This window comes from Capra hircus, chromosome 25, assembly GCF_001704415.2.
Source record: "Capra hircus breed San Clemente chromosome 25, ASM170441v1, whole genome shotgun sequence".
In the NCBI taxonomy this organism is placed as follows: domain Eukaryota; kingdom Metazoa; phylum Chordata; class Mammalia; order Artiodactyla; family Bovidae; genus Capra; species Capra hircus.
In genome coordinates this window covers 25,066,774-25,093,686 of record NC_030832.1, presented here as the reverse complement: position 1 = coordinate 25,093,686, position 26,913 = coordinate 25,066,774, and the positions used below count along the sequence as shown (strand labels likewise).

General features: G+C 49.9%; 1 protein-coding gene across 2 annotated transcripts in view; it reads right to left on the bottom strand.

Annotated features, from left to right (window-relative positions):
- KIAA0556 (KIAA0556 ortholog) overlaps positions 1–26,913 on the bottom strand; it is a 233,269-nt gene that overhangs the window by 140,670 nt on the left and 65,686 nt on the right. Inside the window, exons 4-7 of one of the 2 annotated variants that reach the window (XM_018040845.1) lie at positions 23,311–23,480; positions 20,579–20,676; positions 8,128–8,259; positions 3,059–3,187 (exon numbers count right to left, since the gene is read on the bottom strand). In XM_018040845.1, coding sequence (XP_017896334.1) covers positions 3,059–3,187; positions 8,128–8,259; positions 20,579–20,676; positions 23,311–23,480 — 529 coding nt within the window. The remainder of the gene's footprint in view (positions 1–3,058; positions 3,188–8,127; positions 8,260–20,578; positions 20,677–23,310; positions 23,481–26,913) is intronic. The other variant, XM_018040846.1, reaches the window with a different exon arrangement.

The following is a 26,913-nucleotide window of genomic DNA, read 5'->3' as shown; positions in this document are numbered from 1 at the left end:
GGTTTGAAGACAAGGGCAGAGCCCCTCCCATCCTTTTCTGGCTTTTGTGAACCTATGGAATTTTGTGGTTGTTTTATTTTTATTCTTGACAGTTATTTTAATTTCATATGATGTTCCCTGGTGGCTCAGATGGTAAAGCATCTGCCTGCAATGCAGGAGACCTGGGTTCAATTCCTGGGTCGGGAAGATCCCCTGGAGAAGGAAATGGCAATCCACTCTAGCACTCTTGCCTGGAAAATCCCATGGACGGACGAGCCTGATAGGCTACAGTCCATGGGGTTGCAAAGAGTCAGACACGACTGAGCGACTTCACTTTCACTTTCAGAGGAGATTTTAACTTCCAGTTTTAACATTTCTTTCTTTTAGAGTCCCCAAATCCAAGCCACAAACTTCAAATGATCTCAAAAACCTTTCCTTCCATTTGAAGTCAACTCTAATCTTTGGTCCTGAATATTCTGAATATTCTAAAATCAGTCTTGAATATTCACTGGAAGGACTGATGCTGAAGCTGAAACTCCAATACTGTGACCACCTGATGTGAAGAACTGACTCTTTGGAAAAGACCCTGATGCTGGGAAGGACTGAAGGTGGGAACAGAAGGGGATGACAGAGGATGAGATGGTTGGATGACATCACTGACTCAATGGACATGAGCTTGAGTAAACTCCAGGAATTGGTGATGGACAGGGAGGCCTGGCGTGCTGCAATCCATGGGGTCTCAAAAGAGTTGGACACGACTGAGTGACTAAACTGAACTGAACTGATCTTCAGACCTTCTGATTCAGAATTCCCAGGAGTTCGCCTGTTGCATCTCAAACAAATATGCTTAGTGATTCCTGTGCCTATCAAATTTTAGGGTCCACGGCTATCTCTCTCTCTCTTTTCCTTATAATGGTGGTTCTCAAAGTGAAGTGAAAGTGAAAGTCACTCAGTCGTGTCCGACTCTCTGCGACCCCATGGACTATACAGTCCAGGGAATTCTCCAGGCCAGAATACTGGTGTGGGTAGCCTTTCCCCTCTCCAGAGCATCTTCCTAACTCAGGGATAGAACCCAGGTCTCCTGCATTGCAGGCAGATTCTTTACCAGCTGAGCCACAAGGGAAGCGGGTTCTCAAAGACTGCTGCAAATTATAATCACGTGGAGAGCCTAACAAGAGGAGTCTGTTTGAGCCTAAACAGGATCAGAATCAAAATCTTTGGATGATGGAACCTGGGCATTTGTGCTTATTTTATTTAGCTAGCTTTTTACTTTTTATTTTGAACTAATTGCAGACAATACCAAGCCATCCTGTGTACCCTTCATCCAGTCTTCCCCATGGTAACATCTCATATAATGATAGCACAATCTAGAAACTGACATCAATACTAAGTTTTTAAAAAAAAAAAACTAGGTCTCAATTTTTCACTTTTTTTCTATTTCTTTCTTTGCTGATGCTTAGCTCTATTGAAGCAGCTTACCTCCTCCTTAATGAGCTAAAAACTTAGTTTGAAAAAATGTAAAACCCACAAAAAATTTATCAGCAATGTGTAATAGAAGGGTGCAATGAATACCCAAATACCCAGCACCTGCATTCATCAATTCTTCACCAGTTCTCTGAGACCTGAGAACAAGGACCTTCTCTTACATTACCACAATACAATTATCAAATTCAGGAAATTTAACATCACAATATTATTTTCTATTATGGTTACAGTGCTATAGAATATGGTTAATTTTAAAACTTCATTAATTTTCCCAAACTATCCTTAAACCACCTGCCCCTCCCCCCAAGATCTCACATTACACAACTGTGATATCTCTTAAGCCCCCTTTAACCTGGAACAGCTTTTCTCTGTTTGTTAATGCAACTGACATTTCTGAAGCCCCCAGGCCAGTTGTTTTATAGACTGTCCCTCAATTTGGCTTTGTCTGGTTGTATACCACATTGGATTTCACTTTTGAAAAATATTTTTCATCAATGTTCCCAGCCTTGCGTTCAGTGGGGAAATGTTTGGCAGAGGAGAGGTCTTCCCCATCATTGTTTAAAACATAACTGATGGATGGCCACCTCTCAACACCTTCCTCCCAGGCAAAACATCAATAATATTCATAATAGACCCTGCCCCTAGGGAGACCTGGGCCCTTTCAGAAGCAAAAACAACGTAATGCGATTCCTGGCCTGTGATTGCTAATTTCATGGAACAAGCAGTCCTGGGGTCAGGGTTTCCAGTCTGGGCTTCTCTGAGACTTGGACAAACGACATCATTTCTCATGTCTGTTTCCTTGAACTACAAAAGGAGAATGAAAATACCTAGCACTGAACTCGCAGCATTCATGAAAGCAGTGATGGATGATACGTTCTCCAGTCAGTACTGGTCCCTGAGTAAGTGCTCATTTAATGAGAGCTTTTACTACCACTCAAGAAAACGACGAGAGTGATGCGGATGAACCTGGAGTCTATCGCATAGAGTGAAGTAAGTCAGAAAGAGAAAAGCAAAATAGCGTATGTTAATGCATATATATATGGAGTCTCGAAAAAGGGTATAGATGAACCTATTTGCAGGGCAGGAAGAGAGGCACAGATGTAAGAACGGACTTGTGGACACAGCGGGGGAAGGCGTGGGGGGCGGGGGCTGAGCCGAGAGAGCAGCACCGATATATACACACAGCCACGTGTAAGAGATACAGCCGCGGGAGCTCAGCTCTGTGCTGTGATGACTTAGAGGGCTGGGGCGGCGGGAGGAGGGAGGCTCCCGAGGGAGCGGATATATGTATACATATGGCCAATTCACTGTGCTGTACAGCAGAGGCTAACGCAACGTTGTAAAGCAGTTATAGTCCAATTTAAAAAAAGACAAGAAAGGCATGGGATCAAGTCAAGTCTCTAACGTGTTGTCTGAAACCTGCTGGGTGGACCAGAGATTTTTTTTTTTTTTCACATCCAATCCTGTTGTGATCTGTGCTGTGTTCCCAGGTGTAAATGGAGATTCTCCCATGGGGGTCTATCCTATGGCCCAGCTATTTTAGTACAGAGAAGACCCTGACCCCTGACAGTTAGGATCTGAAAGTCCATCTTACCATTACATCCTGAATAGTTAAGAGGATCCTTTCTCTGTCCGTACTGCTTGGAGGGTCAGGGCGTCCTTTTGCGTTCGGAAGGGAGAAATTAAAATCACAGGGCGTGGTGCTGGTGGGAGATTTGGTATCCTAAGGACAAGCAGAAAGAACTGGGCGTGGTAAAAGCAATTTACATCCCGGGAGATGAATGGGGTCCTCTTTCCCCTCTGTTGGTCTCCATGCCTCCCCTCATTCATTCTCACTCTTCATCTGTCGGAACTCACCCCTGCTTTACCAACATCACCTCAAGACACAGCTGCTAAGTGGACCAGGATTCACACTAGGGGCCACCAACAACCAGAGCCACTGGGTTCAGAGTCTGAGTGATACGGGTATTGTGAGATGGCCCCAGTATGTTGTTATCTAAAAACTGTGGGATTATCAGAGCCTGGATGGTATAATCCCATTTATGTGAAAAGTACAATAAAAAAGAAAGGGAAAAAAAGGCACTTGCTTAAAGGTTATTCATATGGTAATCTGAAACTGCAGAAGTTCCCAAGCTAGAGAACTGCCCTAAAAAAAAAAAAAAAAAAATCCCTCCTTAAGTCTCACCGTTGAAATTAATGGAGGGTGACTGAAGGGATTTACTGAAGAGCCCTGCTGGGGACAGAGTGGGACAGGTAGGTCATGGGGGATGCTCCACCAGTGGGGGAACCGCCACCTAATCTACATGGCACCGACAGGTGGGTGAGATGCCATGGGCCACAGCAGAGTCTGTATGTGGCAGCCCTCCTGGTGGCACACAGGTTGGCACGGGTCTCTCGGTGTCAGCAAGGAACAAAGACTTCAAAGCCCTGAATTGTAATTGTGGGCTAATATCTAATTCACGCCACTCCAGGATCTACACGATGCAAAGGAAAACTCAAGAAGGCTTTCTGGAAGTTGCCACAGTGGGCAAACCTTCTTCCCATTACCTGTCATGCTCTCAGGGACTGACGAGATAACTAATTGCAGAAAACACCCACTCATTGGGAACAGGCCAGGACCAGAACATTTCAGATCGACTATCTCATGTTGGATATAATTGATGTATACTTTCAAGGAATACAATGTGTATATGCAATTTTCAGTCTGGATAGTCATGTACCTACCTATTCTCAGTAGTATTCTCCAGGGCAGTGCGATTATGAGAGGACTTTTCTTTGTATCATTTTGAATTTTTAATATTGATCATGCATTATCAGGGGGAAAAAGGATAACTTAATCATAGAAAACAATATGTCCTTTCATTCCTGGTCCTTAAATGGAGCCAAAGGCATTTCGATGGAGACTTACTAACTGTTGCAACACATACCCCAAAGAGAGCCAACGTGACCAGGATTGGGCACTTGAGCAGAACGCTCTGGAAAGAAAAAGAAGTGCCCTCCTTCCCCTGGAGCTGTTAAGCTGCTCAAAACCCTACAATGGCTCCTCCGCTGACTCACAGTAGAAGCCCTCAGTCTTGAGCACAGCTCTCAAAGCCCAGTGTCATCTGAGCCTCGGCTCTGCCTCTGGCCTCTCTGCCTCTGGCCTCTCCCCCTCTTCCTCTCCCCCTCGCCTGCTCAGCTCCGGCCACACCAGCCTCTGTGCTGTCTTCCCTCCTTGGGGCCTCTGTGCCTGCTGCCCACTGTGTGCGGAAGCTCTGCTCCACCTGCTCACTTGCTGGCTTCCTTGAGGCCCCAGGTCACACAGCACCTCATCAAGGGCAAGCCCCCTCCTCCCACATAACATGGCAACCTCTGCCCACTTCCTCCAGCTCCTCACTCTGCCCTAGTGTTAAAAGGTGTTAGTTGCTAAGCTATGTCTGACTCTTTGTGACCCCCATGGACTAGCCCGCCAGGCTCCTCTGTCCTTGGAATTTTCCAGGCAAGAATACCGGAGTGGGTTGCCATTCCCTTCTCCAGGGGATCTTCCCAACCCAGTGATCGAACCCAGGTCTCCTGCATTGCAGGCAGATTCTTTACTGTCTGAGCCACTATGGAAGCCCTACTCTGCCCAGTGGCATACTATATACTTGTCTGCTTTATCTCCAGGATCTAGATGGTGCCTCGGATGTGGTGGGGACCGTGGTATACGCAACACGGTCTTGTCTAAGGGGAGAGCTACCCCCCAGCTCCACACATGGCTGTCAGTAAAGAATGTGATTCCCAAATCTTTCCATTTTTCAAGAAAAGCCCTTAGTGCAGATTGACATGGAATCTCCTGATTCTTAAATGTCAGCTAGTAATTCACATCTTTCTAAAAAGCACAGTCAACGGGGGAGGGGGGTGGAGGCCAACAGAACATGCTTGCACATGCCCCATCTGTGAACTCAGAGCACCAAGAAATTGAAGTTCACTAAGGATCTGATGGAAGGCGAAAAGGCTGGTGTGTTTCAACAGTGAAGGTCAGATGAAAAGTACACACGCGGACAGCAATTCCTTTTGCTCCACTTCAGGCTGCGCTTGCAAACAGTGTGAGGGGGACTGAGTATATTTAGCCAGGCGTTTTTTGTTTTTTTTTTCCCTCCCTTTCCCTGTTCAGATAGCATCTCTTAAGGCTTCTGCCTTTGCTGAAAACTGGCGTGGCCATTTTACTCTTTCACTTAGGAGGAAAATAACTCCAAGGGGAAATTGACTGTGAAGCCTCACGGAGGGACCCCTCAAGATGGGGAGAAAAAGGGAAGGAGGAAATACAATCAAGCACTCACGGTGGAAAAAAATTAAGTGCGGGCAAGTGGGGCGATGCTGCTCCAGAGCAGGCGCACCCAGGAATGCTAATGGAGCTTAACAGCTTGTGAGGGACAGGCTGCCTGGTGTTCCAGGGAGCTTGGGAGCTTGCAAAGGAAGGAATATATGTTCATTTAATGGGGTAGGGGTGGCGGTGGGGGGTACCAAATGACCAAAGCAGGAGAGAGGATTAACATGCTTGAAGGCCACGCAGGTGTTCTGAGACGGGGCGGGGCTGGGGCTGTGACAGACTGAGCTTGGCTTCAAACCAGCCTCCCCAGTGAAGGGAAGCTGAAGGCTGTTAGCACAGACTCCTGAGCAGGGAACCTTTTGGTTGATTCAAAAGCAAGTGTGTGTGTGTGTGTGTGTGTGTGTGTGTTGTGTGTGTTGTGTGGGAGGTGGGTGTTGAAGGCAACAAAGTCCACAGTTTTGTCCGCTGTAAAAATCCCATTTCTATGGACTGTTTACAGAGACAAGGTCATTGGGTCCTTCCATAGGAAAGAACATTTTTTTTTATCCAGGAAGAACAAAAATTTGCAATTAACATTCAGATTTTCTGCAGCCGGAATGTGAAACAAAGTGATCCCTTGCTCCTTAATTGTCCTTCCTTGACGAGCAAAGAAGGGAAGACCAACATGCAACGGTGATCAGAGGAATGTTTCCAGGGTGACATTCCTGCCTCCTTTGTGAGTCATTTTAATTCTAGAGAAGCAGGTTTCAGGTACGGAAGCGGCAGGCAGAAGGAAGAGTCTGTCCTGGGGAGGCTGTGGAATCTGCAGCTTGGGTCCACGGCCCAACAATCTCATTCTCAGCAAATGGGGCACGGCTGGCTCAGCAGCTTGACTTTGCCTCCTCTCTAAAATTCAGCTTGTACATACCTGTGGTGATAACATACACACTCATCCTAATTGCAAAACCAATGCCCTTGAAATAAAACCCCATCCTCCATCCCCGCCCCTGCCCTGCTCACTGTGCACACTGTCTGGCTGGCTGCCCTGTTCCTCCGGCCTCGTCACCTCCTAACTCCCCTTTGCTCACATCATGCCTGCATCGTGCGCCTTGAACAAACCCAGCCTCAGGTCCCCTGTGCCTGCTGTTCCCTTGGCCTGGAATGCTTTTCCCCAGCTGGCTCTGTTTGATCCATCAAGTTTCAGCTGCAATGTCACACCTGAGAGAAGTGTCCTTTTCCTTTCTATCATCTACTGTTCCCTCTTGCCCACACTGTCCCACCTCCCCTTTCTGGTTCCCCTTCAACCCAGAACACATTATTTATTTCTTGATTTTCTTCTTTTTTAAAATTTTGTATTTCACTTTTAATTTTTACTTTGCATGTCTTGAAAGGTTTCTGAGTTTTTGATTTTATTCTTTATAGTCTGTCTCTCCCTCTGGAACATAAGTTGGTTAAGAATAGGAGCCATGTCAGTTTTGTTCTTTTCTGTGTCTCTGATGCCCAGGATTGAGCCTGATGCTCAAAAGTGGGTACGCAACAAATACATGGTGAAAGGGAGACTGGGATTTACTGCCACAGTTCCAAGGATTTCAGAAATGGAATGACAGTTGGAGGAAGGGAAGGGAAGCACCTCGGGGGCCGACCTTGTCAGCTGCTGCATGGCCAGGGACTCCGAGCTCCAGCTACCAATGGGCCTCTGGGTGTTTCCATGTGTGTGGTTCTGCTGGCCTGGGCGGTGGGGGTGGCAGAGGGTTGGATATTCAAAATATTTAACAGCAGGTGCATGCATACAGGGTTTCTCAGGTGGCTCTAGGAGTAAAGAAACTGCCCGCCAATGCAGGAGACGCAAGAGACATGGGTTTGATCCCTAGGTCGGGAAGATCCCCTGGAGAAGGGTATAGAAACCCACTCCAGTATTCATGCCTGGAGAATCCCATGGACAGAGGAGCCTGATGGGCTACAGTGCATAGGACTGCAAAGAATTGGACACGACTGAAGTGACTTAGCACGCATGTATACAGGTGCAGACAGGTTATCAGCTCGGCTTACCTCCCCTCCCCTCCAGCTTTTAGGAACCAGGTAAATGCCACTCCCTCCAGGAAGCCTTCCCAGATCCTCTCCCTCCTGGTCCCCGTATGCCTGCCCCACCTCTCACCTCCCTCTTTCAGCAGACGGATTCTATGTCGGTGCCTCTTTTAGGCCAGACACCAGCCTTGCTGATCTCTGGATGTGGGTTCCCAGCAGAGTGTCTAGCACGAGGTTTGTACGCTCATTAAAGTATAGCAAGTAAGTGCAAGAGGGAAGGAAGGCAGGCTCTTGCGAAGGAAGGAAGGAAATAAGAACTGTTAGCACCCCTGAGAGCTGCTCTAGCCCCGAACTGAAGCCGGTCCTACCTGTGGACGGTCCCCAGAAGCATCCTTCACCTTGACAGTCACATCCCCACTTGGCTCAGAGTCTTCAGCATAGTCCGGAGGAGGCTGGATGTGGAGCCGCGGGCCAGCTTCCGTTCTGATCTGCACAGATTTCTAGGCACAAAAAGCCAGGCCGTTTCAGATATGGTGAAACGAACTCCTTGATTCCTCTGAGGGGCGAGCGTGGTAGGGACTCGGTCATGGTCAGGGTCAGGGTGCACCTGACTGGGCGTCACCCTGGACAGGCCGGCTGGATGGGTTGAACCACTCCTAGTCAAGTCTTTACTGGTTCTTATGCCCAAAGTGTGTGCAATAGAATTTTACAGTAATTTTTTGCTTGGACATGTCAGTAGAATTTTAGTAGGTGTTCAGCTTCACCAAATGGACTTTGTGATCTAAATAAGTTTAGGGAAGCCTGGGTTTGGGGTCAGGACTTCCCAGGGCCTTTAATAAGCCCCCTTGTACTCTCCTCCACACACACTGGGGACAATCCTAAAAATACTGGGTTGGCCAAAGAGTTTATTCGGGTCTTTCCATCACATCTTACAGAAAAACTTGAATGAACTGTTTGGCCAATCCAATAAAATACACATGAAACAGATCGCAAACTTTTGAGGCCGTGGAAGCTGTGTGGTGGGACCCCATCATCCTAGCATCCTTTGAGTCATTCTTTGGGAAACCCACCCCTTGGCCCCGTGTCCCCTGAACGTCCATTTCCCCTCCCTTTCTTGTATTGCATTTCCAGGTGATCCCAGCACTCCCTGTGACTGGGGGTGGGGGAACAGGTGAGTGCGTTCTGGCCTGAGTGACGTGGGGGTGAGGAGGAATGTGTGTATCTTCGAGGTTGTGCCCACCCTTGCCCTGACCCCCTTTCCAGCCAGCTGGAGTGAGGAGGTGATGGCAAGCTGCTGAGCATGGTGCGGAGCCTGTGGAGGAGGCTCAAGAGACGAAAGAGGCTATGCCTGGCCTCCTCTGCCACCTCTCGGAGCAAGGTGACGGACCACCACTAACCTTTGCTGGAGACACCAACTTTCACGTTGTTGAAGCCAGAGTTACTTGGGTCCCCTTGCTTTCACAACCAGACTTGTACCCCAGATGGTACACCTGGCATGTGAAGGTCTCTACGACCTGGCCCCACCCTCTTTCTCCTATGCTGATTCCCACACATACACTCACACACCTGACACCTGGGCCAAGCATAACTGTTGCCTGGCCCCTGAGTATCAGGAGCTTTGTCAGCCTAGCAATCCATCCAGTGTGTAGCAGGGCTGCACTACTCGCCCTACATGGCACCAAATAAGGGGGCCAGACCTCCCCCTCAAGGGTATATTTCATCCACCGTGAACCCAGGAGCAAGCTGCCCGGCTAGGCAAGGAAAGAAACTGTCACTGGATCAGCGCTCTGACTCCCAACGTTGGCTGTGCTGGAATTGGTGGACAAGACTGGGGCCAGCGGAGGGCGAGGGGCGAGTCAGGTACCCAGGGAGCAATATCTAAGGGGATGCTTCGTATTGGTGAGGCTGTGCATGCGCACAAACCCGAGAGCCAGGGCCTCTTTAAATGTCACTCTGAGATTCTGATGGGCTTATGGGTTTCCCTGGTGGCTCAGTAGTAAAGAATCACCTGCCAATGCAGGAGACACAGGTTCGATCCCTGGGTTGGGAAGATCCCCTGGAGAAGGGAATTGGCAACCCACTCCAGTATTCTTGCTTGGGAAATCCCATAGATAGAGGAGCCTGGTGGACTACAGTCCATGGGGCCGCAAGAGAGTCAGACATGACTGAGCGACTAAACCACCAAGCCCCGACCTGAGAATCAGGAGAGGTCCACCAAGCCCCATGCACTGGATCTACTTCCCAGTCGAGGGACAGTCAACAGTGATTCAGAGCTTGCATTTCCCGATGCCCTAGCGTTGGAAACCTCCACTCCCCCGATAAGATGCAGCTTCCCTGCAAGCATAGTAAATCGTGTCATTATCTTGATAATGAAGATCCTGAGCCTTGTTGCCCTGCAGGACTCGCGGTGGTCAGGACAGAAGTCCTTTCTAAGCCGCATCCACACTGCCCATGCCCCCCACCCCGCCACCATAACAGTGGACACCAAGTCACTTAATGAAGAGCGGGTGCCACTCCAACAGATTCAGGGGCCTGTGTTCCTTTAGTCCTCACAGCTACTCCAGGGGGAAACCGAGGCACAAGGCTGTAAGCCATGTGGTCAGTGTCCCACAGCTAGGAGGCCCCAGAGCCTATATCTGAATCCCAGCAGCGTGGCTCCAGGGGCCTTACTGGAAACCAGAGATGGGCCAGTTTCCTGTAAAGAGTAAATATTTAAAGGCTTTGCCAGCCCTGTGGTCTCTGCTACAGTATTCCACTGTTTCATTGTAGCTCAAAGCAGCCTTGCCTAAATAAATACGTGCATGCATGCTAAGTCGCTTCAGTCGTGTCTGTCTCTTTGCAACTCCATGGATTGCAGCCTGCCAGGCTTCCGTGTCCATGAGATTCTCCAGGTACTAAAGTGGGTTGTTGTGCCTTCCTCCAGGGGATCTTTCGGATCAAGGGATTGAACCCGAGTCTCTTATGTCTCCTGCATTGGCAGGTGAGTTCTTTACCACTAGCACCACAAGATAAATAATAACACATAATAATGGGCATGACTGGGTCCCCCAAACACTTGATTTACAGAAACAGGCTGTGGTTGAATTCGGCCCCAAGGCTGTAGTTTGCTGCCTGACCCCAGTTCTGAACCTCTACGCTGTATTGCCCCCAACAGGCATGTGAAGAAGAAATGTGTCCAGGCTGGGTTAGAGTAGCCTTTGGGGAGATCAGAGAGGGATTCGAGACTTTCCTGAGACTATTTAACACTAAAGACACAAGAGCTGGGCCGTAGATCATTCCAGGAAAAGGCCCTGGAGAGAGAGTGTAAGAGGCACAAAAGGCAGGTACGGAGCTCCCCAACGGAGAACAGGCAGGAGGCAGAAATGCAGAAGGAAGGGGTCCTGGGACACGTTTTCTTTCACAGGCCATCCTGCCATGTGGTGGCGCTCCCCAGACTCCAAGTGCGCCTGGCTGTTTACAGAATGGCAACTTCCACCCATCTTCTGTTTGACCATCAACCTTGTTGCCCTGGGCTCTGGCTCCCCGTGGGGTATCACTGCCTCCCAGGCTTTATCAATGTACTTTCAGAGCATTTGCTGGCACCAGCAGTGGGGTCTGTGGAGGATGAGTGTCACAGAATCCATAGAACTGGGGCTTCCAGGCCAGGAGGCGCCTGGGGACTTCCCTGCCCCAGGTCACGGTGAAGCTGTGAAGGCTTTCAAGTTCATGGCTGGGATGGGTTTTCCACCATGTGCCCCTCCCTCTTTCCCAGGAATCATTCAATAATGTTCAAATGCTGGGAAGCAACAGTATGAGAGAGGAGAAAGGAGGGAGGACCACTGGGCACAGGGACCCTGCTTGGGGTGCAGCCTGGCCCCTCCGTGCGTTTCTATTACTTTATCTGGAAAGGGAGGCCTGGGACAAGAGCCTTGCTACTCCACGTGCGATCCAGGGCCCAGTAGCATTGGCTTCTCTGGGGAACTGGTGAGAAATACAAAGTTTCAAGCCCCATCTCAGATGCAGGAATCAGAACCTGGATTTTAACAAGACCCCAGGTGGTTTAAACACACATGCAGTGGAAAAAGTGTAAGATCAGAAAGTCTCTGAGGCTTGGTGGTGGGCACTGTTGCTTCTGCCTGTCCAGTATGCAGTCCTCTGTACTCTGGTAAAAGTACCCTGGTTTTCTTTTGGGAAATCCTCCCCCTCCCCACCCCTAAGCCAAGCATTCATGTGGAACTGCATCCAGGGGTGGAGGGAGTGCATGACCCCGGCCTGGCCAGTCTGAGCCCGCTGGCCCTTCCTGTCTGAGTGATAGGTTTAGCGGACCGAAGAGACGCAACAGCAGGTGACAGAATGTGAGTTGTGGGCTGCTTGCTGGTGGCCACTGTGGCTCTGCCAGGACAACATGGAAAAAAAGCAGAGTTGGGTGATGGTGAACGAGCCATGTTACAGTGTCTGAGCACCTGGATGCAGCCATGTCTGAAGTGGGAACTTGCCACAGGCAAGTGAGAGAGCTGGGCTCAGTGCAGCTCTACTGGCTTGATCTTAATTATAAACTTAAGAAAGCACTCCAGGTCACGGAGAAGAGTCCATGTGTGTGTCTCTCTGTCCCATGGTTTTCCCCTTCCCTCCAAGGAGCTTAGCACAACGACTTGCCTCACCGAGGTAGGACAGGTTTGCAGTAGGGCATTAAGGAACTTAATCAGCAAGTCCTTACCAAGTGCTAACTGCATAACAAGGCTCTGGAAACATGCGGATGGGAAAAAAAAATGTAAACCAATGCCTTGGCCTCAAGGAACCCACTCAGCACATATAACGGAAAAATGTGTTTATGAAGCAACATGTGACAAAATTAATGTGGTCCAGAAAGAGCTTCTAAATGCTGAGTGGGTGCTGGAGAGAGAAATAAATAGTCCTTCCATCTGGCCGGCTCTCCCGCCCCAGCCCCAGGAGGTGCCTCTGCCACCACGGAGAGGAGGTGGGGAGCAGCCCCACCCACACAAGGACGCCCACCTGCTGCCACCGAGGAGCCAGCCCCTGGGTGCACCAGCCCGCTCCCTGCCTCCCACCTTCACGTCCTTGCAAAGATGATGCCCGAGGTTCTGGCTGGCTCCCCGCTTTACCCAGAGTGGGTGTTTCTGAGCAGCTGCTCTCTCCTGCCTACTTGCAAGCACCCAGATCTGGTAGTCCCTTGCACTATCAACCATATACTGGAACAGGGTTCAGAAGCCCTAAACATCCTGAAGTGAAAGTGTTAGTCACTGAGTCGAGTCTGACTCTTCGCGACCCCACGGACTGTAGCCGGCCAGGTTCCTCTGTCCATGAACTTCTCCAGGCAAAAATACTGAAGTGGGGAGCCGTTCCCTTCTCCAAGAGATCTGCCTGACCTAGGGATCGAAACCAGTTCTCCTGCACTGCAGGTGGATTCTTTACTGTCTGAGCCACCAGGGAAGCCCCTAAACATGCCTAAACACCCACAAACCAGTTTGCCAGCCCAAGGCCAGCTTGTTTTATACTCAGCCACACTCAGCCCAGTGTCATGCCCAGAGTTTTTGTGTATCACCACCCTTCTTAGTACAGTATTCTAAGGGGCGTGCGTTTACACTTATCATCACTTAGAAAAAAAAAAAAAGAGCAAAGCTGAGAGGTGACCTGGATGGTTGCACAGGTCGTGCATTATATAAATGGCTCCCTCTAGGGGCAGGAGAGCTCCGAAGATACTGACAGAGACAGCTTTGGGTTGGGGTGGGGAATAAATTGATCTTATTTGATATGGTTTTCCTGGATCTGTCTGATCTCTTACAACTAACAGTGCTTGCGCTCTGACAGTCTGTGTCGAGCAAGGTCACTGTAAAGCTGATGCTTTATGGGTTGTTTCACTTATTGTTCTCATTGCAGGGGTTTTCAAAACTCAGGGGGAAAAGAAAAAACAAAACAAAGGGAAGGGTCCCCCACGCTTCACATTTTCACTTGTGAGTTTTCCTAGAGGTGCTTAAGCTGCCTGACCCCCAACAGGAAACCGGATATGGCAGCAGAGTGAGAACAAAACCCGTGCTTTAATAATTGCAATGAACTTGCTTTTCAGGCCTTTAAGGAAAGCCCACCCCACAGTAAATTGCTGGAAGGCCAATCCCTTCACTACCAATTTAATGCTAAGAGTCGATGACGTTCATCAAATCTGACAGCATTTTGGTAAACGACGGCTCTGTTGATTAGGCCGCTGTCCACCCAAGTATTACAAGGCTGAGGAAGCCATAAATCTTAATCCTCTGATAGCAGCAGAAAGATCTAAGGCCGAAAAGTGGTGGGGGAAGAAAGGACAGCACCAACTAGAGCCATTTATCACCACCAGCCTGATCCATTGTGCGGGCGGCCGCTCAGAAGCCCAGACCAGCATAGCCATCTGGGTCCCTGGTCCCTCCAGCACTGGAGAGTCGGGAAGGCATTTACAGGTGGAGCGGTCAGCTTCTTGGCCAGCGTATGGATGACTCTCTCACCTTCTGGCCTAGGGATCCTGGAGTCTGTGCACCTGCAGCCCCTTCCATCAGGGCAGCTCCACCCAAAAGTGCTTCCTAGTTGCTGGGCAAGACCCTAAGGGGGGAACTCTTTTCTGCCAGAAGCGGCGTTGGGCTTGGTCAGTGGAAAGATTACAAGTGCCTCAACAGAGTTTCAGGGGCTGTTCAGAGAAACCAGGGCTTCCCAGGTGGCTCAGTGGTAAAGAATCCACCTGCAAAGCAGGAAACATGGGTCTGATTCCTGGATTGGGAAGAGTCCCCCAGGGGAGGAAATGGCAACCCACTCCAGTATTCTTGCCTGGGAAATCCCATAGACAGAGGAGCCTGGCAGGCTACTGTCCATGGGGTCACAAAGATTCGGACACGACTGAAGCGACTTAGCATGCACACACGCAGAGAAACTGGCAAGGTGACAAGTCGGAGGGTGCAGGGATGTGACAGGGAAGAAGTGGTGCTGGCTGGGAGGCAGCCTATGCCTGTGGGGTCCACTGCGCACTGTGACCACTGTGTCCCCTGCTGACCCAGCCTGGGCCAGTGTGACTAGAGCGAGGGACTGTGTGGCCCCACCTGTCCGTCCTGCTGGGCACAGCGTACAAGAGAAACCTTGGGACTGGGACAAGGCTGTGGTCCTGCTCCTGACAGGGTAGCCACCGGGGCCACTGGAAATTGTGTAGCCCTGATCACCACTCAGCCAGACCTCTGGATGATGGTACCCATCCAAAAGAGTGAAAAGAGAGAGACTGCCTTCCTCTGTATCCTCCACACCCCAAAATCTGTCCCCATGTACTTTCCACCGTGGAGAAACTTTCTACTTAACTCCACTTCTTGGGGCCAAAGGAAGCCAAACCATTCCCTCCCCCTCCTGACAATAGTAGGGCAGTTGGCAAATTGGGTCTGTTTACTGTCCTGCCTACAGCCTCCTCGACAAGAAGGTGGGGACCAAGTCCCTGTGTGGGGGACATCTCTAGGGCAGGCAGGCTTTGAATCATCTGACCTGGCTCCCACCTTCAGTCCCAGCCAACTGAGGCCTGAGTGGGTGTCTCATCAGGCTGAAGCAGGCCAGCGCGTAGCCCGAGGAACAAAAATGAAATTAGAGGGCTTCCCTGGTGGCTCAGGGGTAAAGAATTTGCCTGGCAATGCAGGAGACATGGGATCGATCCTTGGTCCCAGGTGATCTCACATGCTGCGGAGCAACTCAGCTCCTGCACCATAGCTATTGAGTCTGTGCTCTAGGACCCGGGGGGCTGCAACTACTGAAGCCCATGGGCCCTAGAGCCCAGGCTCCACAACAAGAGATGCCACTACGATGAGAAGCTGCGCATCACAGCTAGAGAGTGGCCCCCCGCCCCCGGCCCCCGCCACTGTGACTAGAGATAAAGCCTACACAGCAACAAAACGACACAGGCAAAAATAAGAATAAATGCATAAATAAAATTATTTTAGAAATAACAATTAAAAAAAAAGAATGGAAAGATTCAGATGGTCTCTCTCTTGGAAAATTTCAACAAACGAATATGGAGGGAAGGAAAAACTGTGACCCAGAGAAGGCTGCAGTGAGAAGACGAAGCTACAGGGAGGGAACAGCTGTGAGAGTGGGTGCTGGAGAAGGCTGGGGGAGAGAAAAGGCCCGTTGGGCTTAGGGGGAGCCCTGCTTCAAATCCCCTTCCCCACCTGCAAGCCTGGTCCTTTCGGGCAACCTCCAGGGATGTTTCCCAAACAGGAGCCCAACATGTAATTCTCCTGCTGAAAACCCTCCAGGAGAGTCCTCGCATTTAAAATGAAAGCCACTTTCCTTCCTGGGGTCTTCTAGGTCCTCTGACCTATGAGAGTAACTGACCCCGACACTCACTTACTCCACCACCGTGAGCACCAGGAGAGTGGGCCTGGCCTGCCTCACTCATGTTCTGACTCCAGAACCCAGAAGTATCCAGTAAATGGTCCCCAGATGAATGAAGGACTGAATGAGAGTGAGAACATACTGGAGGGAAAAGCCACTCTCAGCATCTCCCCCTTGGCTGATGACGACAGTCAGTGCTGTTCACTGCCAGCTTCCTCTGTGCTGGGCACCACTGGGCGAGCTCAGTCATTCAATCCTCATTAACTACCTGGTGGGGAGGGTGCCATTACCAACCCTGCTTATAGAGGAGAAGACAGGCACAGAGAGGTTAAGCCACTTCTCTGGGACCGTTCAGCTAGTAGGTGGTGCAACTGAGGCTTGGAACCCAGGCTGCCGGTCCCTGAGTCTGTGCTCTTAACCCTTTGGACTTGCCTGTCACCTGCCGCCGGGTGTTCTTACCTGAAGAAGTGGACTGCTGATGGCTGCCTTATGGGCAGGCAACCCAGCCTGGGGGCTAGATCTTTCCATTTTCCCGGGGAATTAGGAATCAAGCTTTTTTTAAAAAAAATACATAAAATTTTTTGAATTAAAGTGTTAGCAAGTGACTAAGTATCTTATAAATTGTGTGAGTCCCAAAACCATTATCTGGGGGGCAAGTTGAGCCCACAGGCTTCAGGTGGTTAATTTTCAGAGTCTACCAGACTGGCCTTCCAGACACTGGAGAGCAGCTGTGGCATCTCCCTCCCAGGATGAGCTGTGCCCATGTCTTCACAGTCGGATCTTCCAGGGCAGGCACTGAGCCTGATTTGGGCATTTGGGGCACACTTGCCGACTGCCTGGCCCATGGTAATACATGTTCATTAACTTAATGGATGACTTCCTTTATGACTGGCTCCCAGTCCAATTGCCACTTCTGAAGACTCCTGTATTTGTCTCCATCTCTGAGGGGTGGTCCCCAAAGGACTGTGTATGGGTGGAGCAGAGTTGATGGGACAGTGCCCTCCAGCACCCATTTCACCCTCCTCTGAGGGTGCCTCTTGGTTCACTACAGGCCTGAAAGCCAGACACTGTGTTTCCCAGCCTCCCTCTTAGCCAGGGTCTGGATGTGACATGGGTGTGGCTGATCCGATGGCCTCGTGGAAGGTAGGCACAGCAGAGGTGAAGTGGAGACGAAGGGGACACACGCCAGCTGCTTCTGTGCCAAGCATGCGGTAGAGGCCAGGAGGGTTTTCATTCACGTCCCACCCCGGCTGGGTGAACTGTGGGCGAGGTCTTTCTTCCACGTGCCTCACTCGCAGACACAGGGTCGCTCGGAGGCCAACGGCTGTGGCACTGGCTTCCTGACGCCTCGATCACAGTTCAGGTAGCACATTCTTTTACTTAGTTACTTATTTTTGGCTGTGCTGGGTCCTTGTTGCTGCGCACGGGCTTTCTCTTGTTGTGGCAAGCGGAGGCTACTCGCTTAGATGCGGTGTGTGGGGGCTTCTCATGGCGGTGGCTCCTCTTGTTGCAGAGCAGGGGCTCCAGGGCACGTGGGCTTCAGTAGTTGTGGTCCCCCGGCTGTTAGAGCACAGGCTCAATGATTGTGGCACCTGGGCATAGTTGCTCTGCAGCATGTGAGATCTTCCAGGACCAGGAATAGAACCTGTATCCCACGCACTGGTGGGCTGATCCTTGTCCACTGTACCGCTAGGGAGGTCCCAGGTGACACATTCTTGAGGCTGATCCCCCATCTTCCCTCCTGTGTCCTAGGTAACAGCTTTCCTGGCCGGCCCATTTGAGGATACTGGGTATACTGCTCCTGGAGGCCCAGCTCAAGCTCATCCTCTTACCAGCCCAAGGATTTTGTAAGCACTCCCCCCATTCCCAGCCTTCCATTCATTTATGATTCAAATAGCCTGGGGGTCTCCACTGTTAGGCACTGACTGACCCCTGACGGACTGGGTACAGAAGGACAATTACAGCCTTCGTGGCATCAGGAAGCCAGGGAATTAGCCATGATTAGGCCCTGTGAAGTGTGGGACCACAGGGAGAGACCAGGGAGGGATGCTAATTAATCTTAGGCCAAGTCTTTAAATTGCACAGACTCCGGGGCCAGCCATTAAGTCACCGTCTAAGACGCAAATAACGGCTCCTGATAATAGAAGGCACTCAAGACAGCTTGGAGAACTGTCTGAAGTGAGAAGTGGAGAAAGGCCTCATTAATGGGAAATTAATATTCATTGCTGGGGACAAAAGGAAGCCTCCGGGCTGTGTGACCCGAGGGCCTTGCTCATCAGCAGCGAGATGAGGCTTGGGAGTTAGGCTGGCAGGAACACCCCTGCCCATTTCACTTAGATGTACAAAAGTGCCTGCAGAGAAGTAGAATCACTGGGTTTGGAGTCACAGGCCGAGGGTCCAAACCTCAGCCACTGTCCTCCGCCAGTATCTGTGGGAGCAGGTCACCTTATTACCTCTCTGGGCCTCGATTTCTTTAGTGGCACAATGAGGATACTCACGTTCCTCTGGGGTTAGCAAAGATGGGCCAATAAAAAGTATTTGCTGTTCATGTTCACTTGTTGTTTGTGTGCGCATGCTCAGTCGTGTCTGACGCTTCGTGACCCCAAGGACTGCAGCCCGCCAGGCTCCTCTGTCCATGGGATTTCCCAGGGGAGAAGACTGGAGAGGTTGCCATTTCCTTCTCCAGGGGATCTTCCCAACCCAGGGATCTAACTCGTGGCTCCTGCTCTACAGGCAGATTCTTCACTGCTGAGACATCAGGGAAGCCCTAGTATTTACCATAGATCCGAACATATGGTATATGTGGAGCCCTGGGTTACAGTTCATGGGGTCGCAAACAGTCGGACACGACTGAGCGATTAAGCACAGCAGGGCGCATACCAAGGTCACAGGTGAGAAGCAGGACAGCACTGAAACATGTATATTACCATAGGTAAAATAGGTGACCAGTGCAAGCACAATGCGTGAAGCAGGACACTCAAAGCTGGTGCTCTGGGACAACCCAGAGGGAATCGGGGGGAGGGAGGTGGGAGGGGGGTTCAGGATGGGGGGACACATGTGCACCCATGGCTGATTCATGTCGATGGACGGCAAAAACCACCACAATATTGTAAAGTAATTAGTCTCCAATTAAAATAAATAAATTAATTTTTTTTAAAATCTCTGGAACTGACCAAGCCCCATAGCAATCAACTGTTGCCATGAGCCTCCAGATCTAAACCAGCCAGTTCCCTGACCCCATATTAGGTAAAATACCCATCCTATTACCCACCCTATAGCATGCTAACCAGTCGCCTAAGGCCACCACTCCAGTAGGAACTTTCTCTGCCCTGAGGCTATAAAAATTGCCTACTAGCCTGTGAAAGGGTTTGGCTCCGCCTTGAGCCAGCTTGCTGTTCTAACAGCGTCTCCCTCTCCAATAAACTTTATTCTCCTCTCATTCTGCCTCATGTCTGGAAATTATTTTCCAACTCGCATACGGACCATGACAGTATATATATATATGTGTGTGTGTGTATATACATATATATGTATGTATATACTGTGTGTGTGTGTATATATATATTATATGTATGTTGCTTAAGCCTCATCTCAGATCATGTGAGGGTGGGGCCTGACCATCCCAGGTGACGCAAATGCACAGTGGGGGTCCCCCTGGTCCCAGATAAGGCCACAAAGGAAGTTGTAAGGACTACAGGAGCAAGAACGCCGAGCTTGGAGCAACAGATTTGGACCTGAATCTTAATTCCACCCTTTCTTAGTGATTGACCTTGGAAAGCTCACTTAACACTTCTGAGCTTTTGTGCCCTCAGCGTCCTTAAGTAGGAAGGACATGGGACTTCCCTGGTGGTCCAGTGGTTAAAACTCTGTGCTTCCAATTCAAGGGGCACGGGGGTGTTTGCAGAACTAAAGATTCCGCGTGCCACATGGCATGGCCAAAAAAAAGGAGGAAGGACTTTGGAATATATCCTGCAGGTCTGCTGTGAGGGCAAAGGAGAGGAGTCACATGGCAGCTTAGCCCACGCCTGATACCGGCAGGTGCTCAAAAAAGCAAGCCGCTGAACCAGCAGCATCAGTAGCAACCTGATGTGGCATCTCAGGTCTGTGGATTGGGGGTGTTGTCTTACACACCCACTGTATCCCCGGCACCTGAGACCATGCCTGGCATGTCACAGGTGCTTAATAAAATCATCTGTGAGAATGCATTACGACGGGACTGTGAGTCTGACCTGTGATGCTGTGAGTCTGACCTGGGGTGGCCCCATCCAGAAGGGAGGATCATGTCACAGAGAGGGCTGGCGGGTCCCCAGGGCTTCTCTGCTCTCCAGAGGCCAGTGCCACAGGGCACCATGGCAGTGCGCAGCTAGACCTACCCCCTGCCCCTGGGGATTCTGAACACTCTACGTTTCTGCTGTCACAAGAAGCCTGCTCTTTAGTCTAAAGTGTGAGCTGGGGCCACCGTCCTGACTCTGCCCAGGGTTTCCAGACCTGATGCCATCCTCGGCGCTGGACTTTGCTGGGAGCTGTCCGTGCACTGCGTCTCAAAGCTTCTTCAGCTTCTCGAAACAGCGTTCTTCGTCCACAATCTGTACAGAGATGAAGGGAAGAGAATTGGTGAGCCCCCAAAGATGAGCTCACACTGATGGTGGTTTTGTAACTTACAGCTACAATGTCCATCGGGGTCCCCAGGGTCGTATCTGTGAAGCTCTTCACTTTTATAGCACTCTTTGTAGCCACAAAGCATCAGAAAACGAGCTAAATGGGGACTTCCCTGGTGGTTTAGCAGTTAAGAGTCCATGCTTCCAATGCAGAGGGCATGGGTTTGATCCCTGATTGGGGAACTAAGATCCCACATGCTGAGCAGTGGGGCCAAAAAAAAAAAAAAAATTAGAGAGAGAGAGAAAGAAAACAAGCTAAATGCCCAACAACAAGGGATGGCGAGTCAGTCACAGCCCCTCATGCTATGGAACAGTAGGTATAATAGTGGGCAGCTGAACTGGGCAGTCTACGTACAAAAGGAGCATCTCTAAGATACAGAAGCAGGTCAGGACAGCACGTACAACAGGTCAGCCAAAGGAGGGGCGAGGGGAGAGAACCGTTGAATGACTGAACATACTACTGGGGACCCAAATTCAGAAACTCCCATTATATGCCCTTCCCTGAGCCCTAGAAAGGCCTGCTTCTCCTAACCAGCAGGTCAGCGTAAGTTTCCCCTATGAAAGCTAGGAGAGTCCATCCCATTGCCCTCTTTGCCCTGGGGGCTAGGAAACTCATGCTAAACTCCAAGTTGAAATGCAGCGGCTCTCCTTGGGGAAGGTTTGAAGACACCACTTTCTCCTTTTATCCCCTTGTTGTATTCATTTTTATTGCCTGTTAATGGCTTGGGATCTTACATACCTATGAGCCAATGAGTTGGAACACAAATCAAGAATAGTGTGCTACAGGGAACTCTGCTCAATGTTATGCGGCAGCCTGGATGGGAGGGGAGTTTGGGGGAGAATGGATACATGGATATGTATGGCTGAGTTCCTTTTGCTGTCCGCCTGAGAGTATCACAACATGGTGAATCAGCTATACTCCAATATAAAGCAAAAAGTTTTTTAAAAGATTATTGTGTGCTGGACACTTTAGACTTCTTATCATTCAGTCCTTCTGGGAAATCTGCAAGGTAGGCATAATCACTCTCATTTTACCGAGGATCAGAAAGGACCCAATTGTCACAGGTCTCAAAGCTAGAAAGGGGCAGAATAGGGTTTGAATCCAACCCAAGAGTCAGACATGACTGAGCGACTTCACTTTCACTTTTCACTTTCATGCATTGGAGAAGGACATGGAAACCCACTCCAGTGTTCTTGCCTGGAGAATCCCAGGGACAGAGGAGCCTGGTAGGAGGCCGTCTATGGGGTTGCACAGAGTTGGACACGACTGAAGCGACGCCACAGCAGCAGCAACAGCAGCAGCAGCCTTGCTCCAAATCCTCTTCTCGTAAGTCAGTAGCACACTGGCCTCTCAGACAAAATGACAAGTCTTGAAAGGCACTCTGGCACTCATTCACCCCATGTTAAAGATGAGCAAATGGCTTCCCCAAAGCAACACAGCCAAACTGTGTCTGACTCCTGTGTGTGTGTGTGTGCACACGCTTAGTCACTCAGTCATATCCGACTCTTTGAGACACCATGGACTGTAGCCCACTAGGCTCCTCTGTCCATGGGATTTCACCATTTCCTACTCCAGGGGCTCTTCCCTACCCAGGGTTCGAACCTGTGTGTCTTGCATCGGCAGGCACTTCGCCACCTGGGAAGCCCCAGTCTGACTCCTACGTGCTGCCATTTCAGTCATTCCTGCTAAGTAGCTTCAGCTGTGTCTGACTCTCTATTGACCTCTTTATGGACTGTGGCCCGCCAGGCTCCTCTGTCCATGGGATTCACCAAAACATTTTGGGGGCCTATATGGGGCCAACCACTGGATCGGGAGTCTTCAATTCCACTTCCAGATTTTATTTCATGTGTCCTTTTATTATAGGATACATGAAATCTGATTAAAGTCTGTAGAGTATGGATTTGGAATCAATTATCACAGGGGTTAGGTACTGAAGTTAAGACACAGTGAGTGAAAATCAGGTCTCACTAAAAGTATCCTGCTGCTGCTAAGTTGCTTCAGTTGTGTCCGACTCTGTGCGACCCCATAGACGGCAGCCCACCAGGCTCCCCTGTCCCTGGGATTCTCCAGGCAAGAACACTGGAGTGGGTTGCCATGTCCTTCTCCAATGCATGAAAGCGAAAAGTGAAAGTGAAGTTGCTCAGTCGTGTCCGACTCTTAGCGACCCCATGGACTGCAGCCCACCAGGCTCCTCGTTCCATGGGATTTTCCAGGCAAGAGTACTGGAATGGGGTGCCATTGCCTTCTCCAAAAATTATCCTAGACCTTTCATTAAACGACTGGTACGTGAGATCCAGGAAATGTAAAAGCCAGGAATTGACTACTCTGGTCTCCTTTGCCCTGCAGGAATGGACGCCAAGACTAATTTAAAAAGAAGTTAAAAAAAAAAAAGAATCTCTCTCTCTCTCTCTCTCTGTGTCTCTCATTTTCATGCTATCTCTTTGTGGCCAAGTGGACAGAGTTAACTTGCACGGGCTCACTAGTTTCTGTGCGTGGGATGTGGCTCCATCGTCCCTCATTTGTCAGCAGAGCTGGCGCTGACCTGGCAGTCCTGTACTCACCATGAGTCCCCTCAGTGTGGGAGGCGCTTCTGGAAAAGTCGGAGTGGATGGCTTTCCGAGGGGATGCCTTCAGTTCGGAGTTGGCCCCGTTGACATAGACCGAGAACCCCTGTTCCAGGTGCTCCAGCCTTAACTGCACGGGGTCCTTGGTTTTCAGATGCTTTAATATCCTGGAAGAGAAACGATCACCAGCGTCTCATCCGAGGAGCCTGAGCCACTGCCCACCCCCATGTGGGGAGGGACCTGCCGCTCTGACAGGCAAGCGTTTCTAATCAGAGGCTGGGTTGCGGGCGCCCAGCTGTTCATCTATAAACAGCCCTAAGAGGCCCATTTCACACATGGAGGAGCAGGGAGCGGGAGGCTCCGCGGGCCCTGCTTTCATCCTGAGGCTCAAAGGTACATCAGCCAAAACCCGGGTTCCATCCTTGCCGGTGGCACAGGGACAAAAGCAGGTGTGTGCACGCTGTTACACACGGCCTGGATTTCCTGGCGTGATTCCGATTTCGTGCACCTCCCCTTGGTGTGGACAGCAGCACTTTGTTCCACGTGGAACAAAATGTGGTCTAAGCCTCTGTGAGACAGATTTCACTTAACACATCCTCACGTTAGAAAACAGCTGCCATCACGCCAGGCAGACTGATTTTTGGCTTCAGGAAATAAATGTGTTCTCCAACACCCCTGATATCCCAAATGTCATCATTTTACATTCAGATGCAGTTTAAAAATATACCAGTGCAGGCTTTGTTCAAGATTAATGATGTGATGATCAAACCCTTTGCCTGCAAGGGGCTTGGCGTGCGCGTGGCCAGGTTCCTTGTTCAGCTTTCTCCAGAGTCCAACCTCGCACTTTGGCTTTATCCTTTCCCCACTCCTGACGGTCCCTGCCATAGACAGGGCCCAATGTCCATTTCAGAATTGCTCCCATCTGACGTCAAACCCTTCAGAGCCTTTACAAATGCCTGCACACACTCCTACACCAACGAGATTTCTTTTCGCAGAAGGAGAAATGCAAACAACCATGGTGGCAAAAAATAAAAATTAAAAAGTGGGTCCTCTTCAGTGATTAAATAAGCTCCTACCAAAGTAGCAAAATGTAAATTTTTAAAACCAGTAGTGAGATTTCCCTGATAGTCCACTGGATAAGAATCCAACTTCCAATGCAGGGAACACAGGTTTGATCCCTGGTCTAAGATCTCACGTGCCACAGGACAACCAAGCCCACTGGCCACAACGGCTGAGCCCATGCTCTGGAGTCTGCACACTACAGCCAGGGAAGCCTGTCTGTGGCAACTGTGCCCCAACACAACCCAATAAAGAGGATTTTTAAATATAATAGTAATGGTAAACCATAAAAGGTAGAAGCCACGCTCTGTTCTAAATGCTTTCTGTGCAGTAGCTGCGTAGTCACTTCAGTCGTGTCTGACTCTTTGCGACCCCGTGGACTGCTGTCTGCCAGGTGCCTCTGTCCATGGGATTCTCCGGGCATAAATACTGGAGGGGGTTGCCATGCCCTTCTCCAAGGGATCTTCCTGACCCAGGGATGGAACGAACCAGAATCTCTTACATCGCCTGCACTGGCAGGTGGGTTCTTTACCCCTAGTGCCACCTGGGAAGCCCCTCTAAAGTAGAGCCATCTCCCATTGTTTGAGATAAGTCCCATAAAGTTGAGGCAAACACTGAACTCGTGAATACTGAACCACTGTTTCAAGGGCAAAATACAGGATTTGGTTCCTGTGAGCCTCTGGTCACAACGTGTTCATCAGCCGATCAAAATAAAACCTTGCTTTATGTGTGTTTCCGTTTAAAGGTACCTTTTTAAATATATTGGGCTTCTCTTGTGGCTCAACTGGTAAAGAAACTGCCTGCAATGCAGGAGACCTGGGTTCGATCCCTGGGTTGGAAAGATCCCCTGGAGGAGGGAAAGGCTACCCACTCCAGTATTTAATACATATTGATACTTAATCCAGTAACACTCATGCCGGCAGCACTCCAACTCATGACTGAATGAAGCTTAGCTAACACGTGTATTTTCTCCACAAGGGACATCATAGCCTCTTGGGCTTAGGAATGTGGGACAGCATTTCCACCTTACGCCGGGCACCAGTTTAAACAGGGAATTCACCAGTGAAAAACACAGAAATGTAAAAAACAGGACACTAAGTAAAACACAAAAAGGACACTTTGCTGTATATGGTAAGGGCTTCTCAGGTGGCACAGTGATAATTCACCCCCTATGGGGTCATTAATTTTCTTAACCTCACTTAATAGATAAGGAAACTGGAGCACAGAGAGGTTAAGTAACTTGCCCGAGGTCACACAGCTAGTATGGCAGCGAGGCTAGGATGCAAATTGAAGCAGCGTGGCTCCAGAATCTTCGCCACGACAAAGACAACTTCAAGAGCTAGCAAGCTGAAACTGACAAGCTTAGACATGGCTGGAAACAGAACATGTTACGCGCTTGGTTTCGCTCAGTCAGCAAATAGTTTCTGATCAGGAACAATGGTCGGCACCCAGTCCTAACAAAACCACGAGAGCGACCGGAATGTCCCACACCAGGGCAGTGGAAACGGAGATCTCTTGTAGCTGTTATAATTAGGAAGATTCTGTCGAAACATGGCGGACGTTTGTGATCTGTTCAGAGAGGGGTGGAGGAGGCAGGATAAAAACCGTACCTAGGCGATCAGCGCAAAGTTGGAAAAAAGTGTGTTTGTGGGACCCAGAGTGGAAGGTGATAGGTGTGAAAATTAAATCAGCTGTTGAGGGAGGGTGGCGGCATTGTGGGTGATTTCTTTGTTTGCTTTTTTAAATGTTTCTTTGGCGGTTGATACATCCATCTTTTCGCCAATCGTGGCAGGAACATTCATTACACACTGCTTATCTCTTGCCAGCCTCTGAAGCCTGGGAGATGCCTGATTGTTGGGCAACAGCATAAAACAGAAGGAAAACATAAGTAACTAAGAGACAGTTTCCAAACACGGCAGGAGCTGCGCTCTCTGGTGCAAACAATCAAAGGACGCAGTAGATACCAGTGGTCCCCGGGGATGGACAGCAGGGAACCCAGGCCCTGAGAGACCCTGAGATGGTCGGCAGGTGGAAAAATCTGACCACCTAGCCAGGCAGCGCCTGCCTCAACTTCCTTCCAGAGACCCCCCTTTCTCCTGACGCTTCCTGAACGGTCGCCGTGGCATCCCGCTACCCAAGCTCTGTGGCGGGCGCTCCACGTGGGTCTCTCTTTAAGCAGACTGATTTATGAAAATGTGGATTTATGAAACTGATAAACGAGGAGATAATTAGTCAGACTGTGAAAGGACTCACTAGAGGAACTCCTCTACTGCAGCTGAGCGCATCAGGAATACCCACGTGGCATCAAAGAAAAGTGGGCGTTTTTTTCTTTTTAATGGATAGCCGACTTTGCATAAAAAACTGCCCTTGGTGTACGGGATTCAGGAAAATCAGATTCAGTCCCCTGCCCTGGTGGAGATGGAGCCCCCAAGCACCTGCTGCCCTATCACACTCTGTCCCCTTCCAGCAGGGGTCCCCAGCCTCTGGGACCTAACGCCTGATGATCTGAGGATAGAGCTGATGTAATGATAATAGAAATGA